This window comes from Pristis pectinata, chromosome 25 (assembly GCF_009764475.1).
Source record: "Pristis pectinata isolate sPriPec2 chromosome 25, sPriPec2.1.pri, whole genome shotgun sequence".
NCBI lineage: Eukaryota > Metazoa > Chordata > Chondrichthyes > Rhinopristiformes > Pristidae > Pristis > Pristis pectinata.
The window spans coordinates 28,779,967-28,793,992 of record NC_067429.1 but is presented as its reverse complement, the minus strand read 5'-3'; the positions used below and the strand labels follow the sequence as shown (position 1 = coordinate 28,793,992).

General features: G+C 44.9%; 1 protein-coding gene across 2 annotated transcripts in view; it reads right to left on the bottom strand.

Annotated features, from left to right (window-relative positions):
* The window catches only part of mrc2 (mannose receptor, C type 2), a 197,902-nt gene extending 184,185 nt beyond the window's left edge, over positions 1-13,717 (bottom strand). The window contains exon 1 of one of the 2 annotated variants that reach the window (XM_052038769.1): positions 13,479-13,717. In XM_052038769.1, the coding sequence (XP_051894729.1) occupies positions 13,479-13,560 (82 nt within the window). In that variant the 5' untranslated portion in view covers positions 13,561-13,717. The remainder of the gene's footprint in view (positions 1-13,478) is intronic. The other variant, XM_052038770.1, reaches the window with a different exon arrangement.
* Positions 13,718-14,026: the final 309 nt, after the last annotated feature.

Sequence of the window (14,026 nt, the reverse complement as noted above, 5' to 3'; positions counted from 1 at the left end):
AGGTCAGGCAGCATCTATGGAGGGAAATAAACAGTTGACATTGTGGGTCGTGACCCTTCATCAGGGCTCAGTAATGGCTTCTTGAAGCAGAGTACATAAACATAGAGAGATTAGCCATCCATGAAGCAAGGACACTGTAGGTTTGATTGAATTTTATTATTTTCATATCCAAGTTGTTTCAGCAAGGTCACAACTTTCTTTGCCATGTTTTCTGTAATCACATGTTTGACAGTTAATAATAAGCACTGCACTAGCCTTAGTTAATTGCCTTGAACATTTATCTCGTATTGATTATTAAATGATCAGGTTCAATATTGTATTTGAAACAGAAAAAGATGAAATAACCAAAATTCTAGATTTGAGTGTGAAGACCCGAAACGTTGACTATTTCTCTCCATGGATGCTGCCTATGCTACTGAGTGTTTCCAGAATTTTCTGTTTTTATTTTAAGTTTCCAGCATCTGCAGTTTTTTTTTATTTCCATGGTCCTTAGAAAACTAGGAAAATGACAAAAGAAGAATGGCAGGTTTTCAAAAAAAGTTCAATATTTAAAGTTTAATAGAGCTTGATACTGAATCAATCTAGAATCCAAAAGGTGCAAGAGTTCTACGTCACATGAAAGAGACAGCCACAGTCAACTAAAGAGGTAGCAGCACACACAAAATGGTGGAGGAACTCAGCAGGTCACGCAGCATCAGGATGAAGGGTCTTGGCCTGAAACGTCGACTGTTCATTTCCCTCCACGGATGCTGCCTGACCTGCTGAGTATCTCCAGCAGTTTGTGTGCGTTGCTCCAGATTTCCAGCATCTGAAGTCCCGCGTGTCTCCAACTAAAGAGGTAAACAACAACATGAAACTAAAAGAGAAAGCATGCAAAAGTTAGCTAGATTCTAATGACTAGGATATAAAGAACAACAAAAATTGAGCAATGGTCAGCCTTTGAGGAGATGATTCAGATACAGCCAAGGTACATTCCCTCAAGGGAGAAAGATAGGACAATTAAAGGCAGAGGTCCTTGGATGGCCAAAGAGGTCAAGAGTAAAGTAAACCAAGAAAAAGTCCTTATGACAGATGTCCAGTAGATAACACGTGAGAATCCAGTAAGACAGATCAACAGGAAGAGAGAAGAGGCATCCATTATTTTGTATTGCAATTCAAAAAATGCCACTCTGGGGGCACATCAATCTATCCAGTTGACTGTGACAGGGCAAGAAAACATACAGGATCTTGGCACTGAATTTTATAGGGGAACACAGAAGAAGAAGAATAAAATTGTGGTCGACTTTTTTTTATGAAACAATAGTTTGGTTGGAGTATTGTGTCCAGCTCCTGGCCCCAAACTTTTCAAAAGATGTCAAGGCCCCGGAGAGGGTGCAGAATGATGGTAGCGGTGAGGGACTTCAGCTCTGCAGAAAGACTGCAGAAGCTGCAGTTACTTGGTATTGGTATTGGTTTATTATTGTCACTTGTACTGAGGTACAGTGAAAGACTTGTCTTGCAAACCGATCGTACAGGGCAATTCATTACACAGTGCAGTTACATTGAGTTAGTACAGAGTGCATTGAGGTAGTACAGGTAAAAACAATAACAGTACAGAGTAAAGTGTCACAGCTACAGAGAAAGTGCAGTGCAATAAGGTGCAAGGTCACAACAAGGTAAATCGTGAGGTCGGAGTCCATCTCATCGTATAAGAGAACCGTTCAATAGTCTTATCACAGTGGGGTAGAAGCTGTCCTTAAGTCTGGTGGTACGTGCCCTCAGGGGGACTAGAGAAGATCAAGAGGTACTTCAAATCATGAAAGGTCTAGAAACAGCAGAGATGCATTTGATGTGATCTGCGTGGATTTTAGCAAGGTTTTTGACAAGGTCACACATGGCAGGCTGGTCAGAAAAGTTAAACTCCTTGGGGTCAGAGGGACAAATGGGAACAAAAACCACTTCCTGCAGTGAGCTGTTTTTGTACCCTTCACTTCCTGCAGGGGTAAAGGCTGTTGGGAGTTTTGAGACGGAAAGGTTGTTACTGCTGGGACTCCAGAGCTCAGTACTCTGCCCCTTTCTTTCTAATTAATAATTTAGACTTAAATATAGTGGGTATAAAAGAATTGGTAGGTTGGCATGGTTAACAATGAGAAGGAAAGCTTCAGATTGTAGGAAGGTACAGGTAGTCTGGTCAGTTGGTCAGAAAAGTGGCAAATGGAATTTAATCCAGAGAAGCTAACGTACTGGAGAGGTGCAACAAGACCAGAGAAGATACAATAACTGGGAGGATGCTGAGTGGTGTAGAGCAACAGAAGGACCTTGGAAATTATGTCCACAGATCCTGAAATAAAGCAACACAGATTAAAGAGGTGGTTAAGAAAGTACAAGGGGTGATTTCGTTTATCAGCCATGCCACAGAATATAACATCAGGGAGGTTCTGCTCAAACTACACAAGACACAAACGGAGCACAGCTGGAGAACTGCAGGCCAGTCAGCAGATTAAGTGAAGATTTGATTCCATTGGAAAGTTCCAAGGATGGTGCCAGGGCAAGGCGAGCGATGAGGAAAGGTTGGATGCACTGGGGTTGCTTTCTACTTTCAGAGGCAGTGGAGGTGTTTATGGTTACTAGGAAGGCCCTATTGCCCTCAGTAGAAGGCTCAAAAACCATAAGGCAAAGCAATTGTTAAAAGTAGAAGGACATTGCAGAAAAACTTCCAGCAGATGATAGTGGGGGTGTCAACCTCACTGCCTGAAAGGATGATGGAGGCAGAGATCTCATCACATGAAAAAGTACTTGGATTTTTACTTTAAAAGCCATGACATGGAGGGGGCTAGTAGACAATAACGACACATTGCTCTTTATCAACCAGGAGTTCTAAGGTTCCAAGAGTAGACAGAGAGACTGTTGCCACTGGTAGAAGATCAAAAACTAGAAGATGAAAGATGAATGTGATTAGTAAAAAAGCAACTGGAGTTGTGGAGGGTTTGCAGGAAGGCTGTGGACACAGCTTCAACTGCAACATATGTTTGAGTTTGGTGCAATGGAGAGATGATGGGAGAGCAGGTCTCGCTGGACTGCTCCTGCACTGAGCTAGCATGGACTATTGGGATGAATGGCTCCATCCGTGCTGTAGCCCTTTGTCATTCTGCGAAGCTGACACAGTAAAGCTATGAGAAGGGAAACTACAAAAAGCACCAAACAATCTGCTGGAGGAACTCAGCGGGTCAAGCAGCATCTGTAGGGGGGCGGGGGGGGGGGGGGGGGGGGAGTGGGGCAAGGAATTGTCGACGTTTCAGGTTGAAATCATGCACCAGGACCTAATGCAGGGTTTCAACCCGAAACACCAACAATTCCTTACTCCCCCGGCACCCCCCCCCCCCCCCCCACCAACAAACACTGCCCGACCCGCTGAGTTCCTCCAGCAGATTGTTTGTTGCTCCAGATTCCAGCATCTGCTGTCTCGTGTGTGTGAACTACAAAAAGCCTGATAGGGATCATAGAATCATAGTTCATACAGCACAGAAATAGGCTCTTTCGGCTCAACTTGTCCATCCTGACCTTATTGTCTGTCTGCACTTTCCCTGTAGCTGTGACACTTTACTCTGCATTCTGTTATTGTTTTACCTTATCGTTTATTGTTTTACCAGGGCAGGCACGGTAATATAGCAGTTAACATAACGCTATTACAGTGCTAGGGACCCGGCTTCAATTCCGGCCACTGTCTGTAAGGAGTTTGTACGTGTTTGCGTGGGTTTCCTCCGGGTGCTCCGGTTTCCTCCCACATTCCAAAGACACATGGGTTAGGAAGTTGCGGGCATGCTATGTTGGCGCCGGAAGCATGGCGACACTTGCGGGCTGCCCCCAGAACACTACGCAAAGATCCATTTTACTGTGTGTTTCAATATACATGTGACTAATAAAGATATCTTATCTTATACATCTCGATGCACTGTGTAATGAATTCATCTGTATGAACAGTATGCAAGACAAATTTTTCACTGTACCTCAGTACATGTGACAATAATAAACCAATTCCAATCCCAGCCTATCCAATCTCTCCTTACAACTAGTTCTCTATTTCAGGCAACATCTTGGTGAATCAGTTCTGCACTCCCTCTATTGCTACCACATCCTCCCTGTAACGTTACAAACAGAACCACACACAATACTTGAAATGCTGTCTAACCAACGTTTAATACCGCTGCAACAGAACCGCCCAACTTCTATATTCAAAGCCTCGGCCTATGAAGGCAAGCGTACCAAATGCCTTTTTCATTGCCCTATCCACCTATATCATCACTTTCAGAGAGCTATGGATTGCACCACAAGGTCCTGCTGTACCTCAATGCTAAGGTCACTGCCCTACTCGAGAAGATGAAAGATGAACGTAATTTGTAAAAAAAGCAACTGGAGTTGTGGAGGGTTTGCAGGGAGGCTGTGGACACAGCTTCAACTGCAACATATGTTTGAGTTTGGTGCAATGGAGAGACGATGGGAGAGCAGGTCTCGCTGGACTGCTCCTGCACTGAGCTAGCATGGACTATTGGGATGAATGGCTCCATCCGCACCACTACTCTGTCCCTGCCACTGCCACGTCACTGCCACTACTCTGCGTGCCCTACCAGAATTTGACTTCGCTAACTGTAATTACTTCACACTTGTCTGGATTAAATTCCATTCACTATCGCTGCACCCGACCTTCCAACTGATCCCTGTCCCTTTGTATCCTTGCACAACCTTTTTCACTATCTACAACTCCAGCATTCTCCTATTGCCCACAAACTTACTCATCAGACCACCTACATTCTCATCCAAGCCATTAATATACACAATTACAAACAACAGAGGTCCCATCACTGACTCCTGCAGTACACCACTACCCTCTGCCTATCAGCCAACTAACTTTGCGTCCAGCTTGCCAACTGGATTCCTTGTGCCTTAATTTTCTGGCCCAACCTACCATGCAGGACTTTGTCAAAAACCTTACTGAAGTCCATGTAAACCATGTCTACTGCACTGCCTTCTTAGTCACCCCCTCAAAAAAAAACTCAGTTGAAAAATTAAATTTTTTTTTAGGAGCAAGGAGGTCCCTTTGAAAAATGGTGAGAGTGATTTATCAATGAAAGGAAGGACTTAGCGAGCATGCTGATTTATTACTTTGCCTCATTATTGAATCAACACAAGGAAACCAATGCAAAATCAGAAAGGGACAAAGGAAAATTAGATTATGCCAAATATTATCAATGACAAAAATAATGGGATTTAAGAGTGATAAATTCCCAAGGTGAGTTGACTTCCATACCACAGTTTAAAAGGAATCAGGTGACAATACAGCAGATGCATAAACTATAATTCTCACAATGATCTCATCACGATGCCTTTAGTTTGGAAAACTGCACATTTTTCTGCCATTGAGGAAAGGCTAAAGAGGGAACGGAAGGATTATAAACCAGCTCATCCCACATCTGTAGTTGGGAAACTTCGAGACAATATAATCAAGGGCAGAGTGACTGAATGGCTCCAGAAACCTCAGCTGATCGGAGGGGGCCAGCATGGAATTTGTAAAGCCTCCAGCATGTTGATGAAACAGATTGAATTTCCAGAAAGTACATACCCAGAGAACAGGTGCAGGCACATTCAACCATTCACCCTGCTCCGACACTTAACCCCATTGTGACTGGTCATACCGTCCAGTACCTCGTTCCTGCCTCTTCCCCATGTCGCTTGATCCTGAAGGCATTAACATATCCACCTCCTGCTTGAATATGTTTAATAACATGCACTTCACTGCTTTCTGTCAGTGGAGAATTCCACAGAGTCATCACCCTATGGGTGAAGAAATTTTGCCCGATCTTGATTCTAAATGGCATACTCCTCATCCTAAGGTTGTGACCTCTGGATCTAGACTCTACAGCCATTGGGAACATCTTTGTACCTAGTCGGCCGAGTCCCTTTAAATCTCTACGAGTTACACTCTAGTGAACCGATCCAATACCTCCTCGTGGATCAGCTTGCCATCCCAGGAACCAGTCTAGTGAACCCTTTGCTGTGTTCCTTCCAGGGCCATCAACATTCTTCCTCAGATAACAAGACCAAAACTGGACACAGAAGTCCAGATGGGGTCCTACTAAAGACCGTTACAGTTGCAGCAAGACATTTGTGCTTCTGCACAGACATCCTTTTGCAATGAAGGCCAATGCACCATTTACCTTCCTGGATGCTTGCTGCACCTGAACGCTTGCTTTCAGCGACTGATATAAAAGGACACCCAGGTCTGGTTGCATCCTCCCTTCACCCAATCCATCACCACTCTGGTATAATCTGGCTTTCTGTTGTTAAGATTTAAAGTGGATGACCTTGCATTTATACATCTGCCCTGTGTTTGTCTACTTGTCCAAATTACATTGGAGTCTTTTTGCATCCTCACAGCTCATACTCCTCCCACCACCAGCTCTGCACTGTCTGCAAACTTTGAGGTGTTACATTTAGTCCCCCCACCCAGATCAGTGAGTTGTGAACAACAGGGGCCTCAAACACTGACCTCTGCAGCAACAGACTGGTCATCATCTCCCTCCCAGAAAATGAACCTATTATTTATTCCTATTTTTCCATTCCTGTCAACCAATACTCAACTCTTGCCAGTATATCACCCCAAACCCCGCGTGCTTTTACTTTGCACACTAGCCTCGTGTGAAAAGCTTTCTGCACATCCAAATACACCACATCCTCTCGTCCTCCCTCATCTTCACCCAATATCCATTCATATCTTTGGTTAATAAAGATCTGTCGGTCTCCCATTTAAATTAAATGAACAACTCAGCATCAACTGCAGAAGGGAGTTCTGAGCTTTTACCACTTCGGCACAGTGTTTGCTGAGAGATTTGACTCCAACTTCTGGCCTGTTTTCTTCCATCCCCTCTGTCATCAGTGCACAGATTTAAGGAGCTACATCTTTCAAGCCTCCAGTAGATTGGTTAACCATGCTAACCAAGTGCTTTCCAACTGCTCTGTTATTGCATCATTTATAGCTGATGTTTTGGCTTATTGGTCTGTAATTTCCTGTTTTTTTTTCCCTCTGCTTACAATCTGTAGGAATTGCTCTAGAGTCTAGGAATTTTGGAAGATGACTTCCTCCAGTACTCTGTCATGTAGACTGTCAGACTCTGGGAATTTATCTGCATATAACTCAATTAATTTCCCTCACACCACGTCCTTATTCAATCTCTCCCTCACTCACTCTGCACCCTTGTCTCCCCTCACATTTTTGGAAGGGGATTTTTGTGTTCTCCTTTGTGAAGGCAGACCCGAAACGTTCCATTAATTGTTTTGCTATTTCTTTATTCCAGGTTCTGACTGCTGGGGACCTATGTTGGCTTTCATTAAGCGACTAAAGTACTTGAAAGGGGAATATTTATGTCTATCAGGGCATTCAGAGGCTCTTGCAAGTTGCTCGTGGAACTGAAGGCACGTCATAGCGTGGTCCGCAAACTGGCTGCACAACAACAGAGAGAATAGGATGGACAGGTACTCATAGGGTAGGAAGCTCCTGGTGGGTCACAATAATCTGTGTTGGGCCTGCAGTAAGAGGATGTGCATTGGATAATTGGAATAACAGCCACATTTCCAAGTTTGCTGAAATTACAAACAAGAAAGGTATTGCAAGTAGTAATAGATGGAAGTAAGAATTAAAGAAACTAATTGACTAAGTGAATGGACTAAACTATGGCAATTTGACTTTAATACATGAACAAGTGTGAGGTAACCAGCTTTGGACCCAAAACCAATAAATCAGAGGAGCGTCTAAATGGTGAAAAGCGTCCACGCGCACTGATTCCTAAAATATCAAGTTTGAGAGCAGAAAATAACCAAAATACTTTGGAGATCTGATCAACGTATCCAGAATAGTAGAATACAAGGTGGCAGCAGGACTACTACAAGGTCAGAGTTTGATCACACCTGGGCTACACGTACCTCAGGAGAGGATACGCATTACCTTTGGAGAGAGAGTGCTGCGCAGATTTACCAGATAGTTGATTCCAATGGTAAAATGACTCGACCCAAAACAGGGCTGTATTCCGTACAATTTGTAAGGTTATGGGGTGATTTGATTTGGTTAAAGGGAATGGATAAAGTAGATACAGAACACTAATTCTACTGGATGAGTTTTTGCCCAGGACCAGGGGATGACAGGGAGGAGATGGGATGGAATGTAAGGAAACAGCCCAGGAGTTAAGAGTCAAATTTCTCAGCAAATACTGTGCAAAGGTGGTAAAAGTTCAGAACTCTCTTCTGCAGATGATGCCGAGTTGTTCATTTATTTTAAATGGAAGACCGACAGATCTTTTTATTTATATATAAAGGGATATTGAGTAAAGGCCAGGGGAGAGACTTTGGTCACTGAAAACCCTCAAACTTATTGAATGTTGGTAGAGATTCAGGGGACTAAATGGCCTACTCCATCACCAATAGGAATCACATCAGTTTTAGCAGCTCATTTTCTGGGTACAGGTGGTCATTGTAGACATGGATTGTGAGATGGTGACAGATATCACCAGCAGCAGGCACTGCCCAGAGTGGGTCACTACAGAAGACTTGGGCTTTAGCCTACCATTGGGACTAGAGGCTTAGTTTTAAAGTCTGTGGAAGAATTTTTAATTGTTTTTTTTTAGTTTGAGCCTGTGACGTAGGCAACTTCTAAATTTAGGTCTGACCACCCGCATTCTCCTCCCATTATGTTCAAAAAAAACCACTGTCTGTGCAGCTCACTGCTCCAACATGGAGACCAGGGTTGAGTTTTAACTCTAGGTGGTCTGAGGGAGTTCTCAAGCTTTCCTCATGGGGTCCAGTAGACCACTCCTGCTCCACACCTCCAGCAGGAAAATAAATATCTTACTACCATGATCTGTTTTCTGTGTTGGCGGGAAACTCAGTGCTATTTTCCACCCAGGCCTTCCAGTGAAAATTGTAGGCGTCTCTAAATGATCTGATGTACACGTGTTAAGGAGAAGCCTTACAGCTTTGGGCAGTTCCAAACATCTGTCCAAAGACCATGGAAATCAATTAGTTCTGGTTTAGTCAACCAGATGATTTTAATCCTGTACAATTTTGAGTTTATACTTAGTTTCATCAGAAATTTACTTCCATCTTTAATAGGATACAATTCCAACATGGATAGATTACATCAGTGTGTAAAAATGTGGCAGATGGTGTTCAATGTGGGAAAGTGTGAATATGTGACTTCTTCACCTTTGAACTCGAGGCAGGCAGAGCAAAATACATACAAAATGGTGAAGAAACTGGAACGGTGCAGGAAGAGAGATGTGAAGCACAAGTGCAGAACTCATTAAAAACTGAAGCACGGGTATAATAGGAAGTTAGAAAGCAAAGGGGACATTAACCTTCATCTCAACAGGGTGGCATGTTCTACAGAGCTTAGTTGATGTCCAGATGCCAATGTCCTGATCAAGACTCCCCGCATATGGGTGGATTGTTGGTCCTGGAAACGGTGCAGGCCAAAGCAATCAGTATCTCAAAGGTCTTTTGAATCACCGTATCTTTTTTGGTCACCACGTACCTAGTATACTGATTCCATTTACCAACTCTTGGCCCATATGTGTTGCCGATTCAAGTGCTCATCTGGATACTCATCAAATGTCGAGAGAGCACTTGCTTCCAGCATCTTACGCTGGCTAAAACTGCTAACTTACAAGGAAGATTGCATCATACAATCATACAGCATGAAAACAGTCCTTTGGCTCAACTAGTCCACGTTGACTATGTTGCCCAGCAAGCTAGTCCCATCTGCCCGCATTTGGCCCACAGCCCTCTAAACCTCTCCTATCCATGTACTTATCAAAATGGCTTTTAAATGTTGCTAAAGTGCCCGCCTCAACCACTATTTTTGGCAGCTCATTCCAAATACGCACCACCCTTTGCGTGAAGAAGCTGCCCCCGACGTCCCTTTTAAATCCCTTGCCTCTGATCTTAAACCTATGCCCTCTTGTTTTTAGCACCCCCTCCCTGGGAAAAAGACTATGTCCTTTCACCCTGTTTAGGCCCTTCCTGATCTTATATACCTCTATCAGGTCATCTAGACTTGTATTGTTCTAAGTGAAGTTTCAGGATGGCTTAACGGAGTTTATATCAATGAAAGAACAGAGAAGCCAAAAGCACTTTTTTTTAAATCTTAAAGGATACTGAAAGTCTTCAACTCTCCCATCCCTGAGAAGTGTTATAGCTGAGGGGAGTGCAGGTTCCAGAACTGAGATCGATAGATTTTTGGTTGGCAGCAGTACAAAGTGCCGGAGAAACAAGGCAAGCTGAGGGAGTGAAGATTTTAATCTCAGAGAACGGCAGAACCATTCCAAGGGCCAAAAGTCAAAGTGATTTGTTTTCACCTGAATTTGTTTCTGATATAAAATAAATTTAACTATTTACCTCCTGAGGGGACATTAAAACCCCATAGGAGTTGCCCTGAGTCTGTGATCTAGACTGAAGTAGCCGTCAAACTAGGTCACTAGTAACTTGTTAACCAGCTGTTGGTATCTCAGGTTACCCGTCCCGTTCCACAGAACTACTTGTGCTCTGCGCCTTGGTTACGTGGCCTCCCCCACACTCCTCACCATAAGCACACACACCCCTTTCACGCCATAGCATGTACACACCCCTCTTGTCAGACTGCAAGTTTTGTGTGTGCCCTCAGTTACACTCAAGACAAATTACCGTTAAACACAAAGTATTGCAAGAGCCAGCTACGGAGGTCAAATCTTCCTTTAAAGAGCAAATTTTTAGTTGCCAAATCAAAGAACTGGGAGCCCAATTCCTGGAATCACAATCAGTGGGAAATCTTGAACACTCATCTTCAAAATCATCTGGACCTCTCTTCCCAAAATGCTATCAATGCCAGGGCCCAACTTCTATCCCACTGTTATAAGACTATTGAACAGTTCCCTAGTACAATAAGACAGACTCTTGACCTCTCAATCTACCTCGTTATGATCTTGCATCTTATTGTCTACCTGCACTGCACTTTGTCCATAACTGTTACACTTTATTCTGCATGTTGCACTACCTCAATGCACTATGTAATGAATTGACCTGTATGGACAGTATGCAAGACAAGTTTTTCACCGTACCTCAGTACAAGTGACAATAATAAACCAATTCCAACTTAGAGCAAAAATTGACAGATGTCTGCTGGATAAGAAAATTGAGGGGGCATGGAATGAAGTGACCAGAATCAGATGTTATCCAACTGAATGGAATGACCTTGTCCAGTAACTCCTGAGCTGGCGAGGGGAGTGGAGAGCTCAAATTCATAAATGGGGCTTCAAGAGGTTCACTTATACTTAACCAACCAGGGAACAGGTTTTTTTTAAAAATCTTGCCTCATGTGACAAGACAGGGTTAATTAGTAATCTCATGGTCAAGGATTCATTGGGAAAAAGTGATCATAATCTGACAAATTTCCTATTGTATCCAATGGCGACATTCTCCAACCCAAAAGCTGGAACCTTAAATTTCAAGCCCGTTAGAAAGGTGCGACAGGCAAGCTGAGATAGAAGACGGAACTAGATTAAAACTAGGACAATGATCGACAGTCAAGGAAAGAAGTGAACCTTTGGAATCCTCTCCCCAGAGGTCTGTGGGGGCGCAGTCACTGGGTGTATTTAAGGTGCCAATAGCTTTTTGGAACTTGGAGGAACCAAGGATAAGGCAGTTGGAATGGGGTTGCAATACCCATTTCTGCTTCAACTTCTAATGAGTAAGAGTGTGCATGCACATGGGATACGTGTGTGTGGGCACACACGTGGGTACTCTGTGTGCACACATGCCTGCAAGAGTGCAGCATTTTATGCAACAACAAGTGGGCCAAAAGATCTCCTCATCTGCAATTACCCCCGTCACAACTGACGAGATGACAATCACACTATGTGCAACACTGCTTCAATCCTCAGCTGGCAAGATCCACCGAGACCACAGCCTGATCAGCAACCATTCCTCATCCCAGTGGAAGTAAACTATTGTGACAGGATCCTGGCTTCAAAACGCTCTAGACTGTAGGTCTTCGGAAAGACTGTAGGAAAGTTCTTTTGCCCCAAGTAGCAGGGATGGGGCATTATTATACAAATGAATGCAATGTTTATAATTGGTGAAGAATTGTGGGGGTGGGGGGGCAGGGAAAGAGAGTAAAAGATAAACACACACTGAAGCTGGGTGTAAAAACAAAAAAAGTTTGGGAAAACAGTTAAACTCAGGCCTCTGACTACTCCCTCAAGTGAATTCAAAGAGAAGCAGGGAGTTTGAGCTGTTGTCCTGGCCAATATTTGTTCCTCATTGACATGACTAAAGAAATATATTATCTGGTCACTATCACACTGCTGTGTGTGGAAGCTTGCTCTGCACCATTTGGCTGCTGTTTCCTACATTGCAATAGTAACTACAAACCTAAAGCATTGGCTGAATACGCGCTGGGGCATCCCAAGGAAGGGCGCTGTATAAACATACACAGTTTCTCTTGTCTTTATTGACTCCCTGTCAGGTGGTTGACCCCACAACAGAATGCAATCTACATCCTGCAAAGGGCAAGGCTTTGCACTTACCTGGGAAACCCTTCACCAGAATTCAGGTCCTGATGAAAGGTTGTTGACCTGAAACGGCAACTCTTGTTTCTCTCTCTCCACGGATGCTGCCTGACCTGCTGAGTATCTCCAGCATTTCCTACTTGGGTTTGGGATTTCCAGCTGGACACTCACAAGACGTACCAGCTGATTTATATCCAGAAAATGGAAATAAAGAGTGCTGGCAGTTTGCATCCCGTCACCTTAAATAATCCGAGCATTGCCAGTTTTGAGCTAGACAGCAGTGTCCCCCTTGACACGGCAAAAGACCAGAGAAGTTTTAGATCAACGGGCACCAAGATTCCACTAAACCACCCCCCCCCACCAAAGTGGGGGGGGGGGGGTGGTGGTCCCCACCTCCGGGAATGGGAAGAACCCAGTTGTACAGGACACACAATGCCGCCCAATCATTACTGCCCTCCGACTTCACCCCCTCCCTCCCCTTTAAAGGAGGGGGGGGGTGCACCACCAGAGGCTGAATGAAGGACGGGGGGGGGGGGGTTACACAAAGCACCTTCTGCAAGACTCCCTCAGTAAATCACCCCCCAAAAAGTATCTCTTCCCTTCCCCCCTCGTCACACACAAAAAAACATCTGTTTTCATTCAGTTCAGGAATTCCTTCTGCGGCGTTTACAGCCATTAAACCGACCTCATCCCGCAGAAAAATAAGGACCAAAGGTTCCGAAATGCGGCTGTGGGGGACCAGACCCTCCACCCCGGGAGATGGGGGGGGGGGGTGAGGGACGCCTCCCGCCAGCGGGCTGCAGCCAGCCCTGTGCCCCCGCTCCCCGTTAGCCGGGCGGCGGACGGTCCGCAGTCTGAATGGAAACTTTGCCCCCCTACCCCACACACACCCTTCCCTTCCCTCCCCCTTACCTGAAGTCGCCGAGCGCGACCCCGCGACCAGCAGCAGGCAGAGAGCGGCGAGCGGGGGGTGGCAGCGGGGCCGGGTGCCCATGGCTGGCGGGGGAGCTGGGGTGCGGGTCCGGTGCGGGGCTCCGACTGACTGCGGGCTGAGAGCGGAGCGGAGAGGAGCGGCGTGCGTCAGCAGCAGCAGTGCGCCGCTCCTCAGCCCACTCACACTGCAGGCACCTAGGCAGATTCTTTTCACAACAATTTTTTTTATAAAAACTTGCCTTGCAAATTCCCCCCCCCCTAAATAAAAATTGCAAAATCTGTTTTCAATAGGAAATAATGGCAATTCACGTCCATCAGCTGTGTGAGATGGGAGTCAAAATGTCCCAGCACTGGCAACAAATTATCCCACACGTTGCATCCGCTGTGTTTGATAGCATTGGGGTGACTGGGGGAAATGTGCACCCTCCCGCTCTCTCTTTCTTGTAGTCACTTGTGTGGTCAGCTAGGGAGGGGCTTCCCACTCGGATAAAACGCCCAGGTCAGAGCCACAGCTTCACCTGCATTAG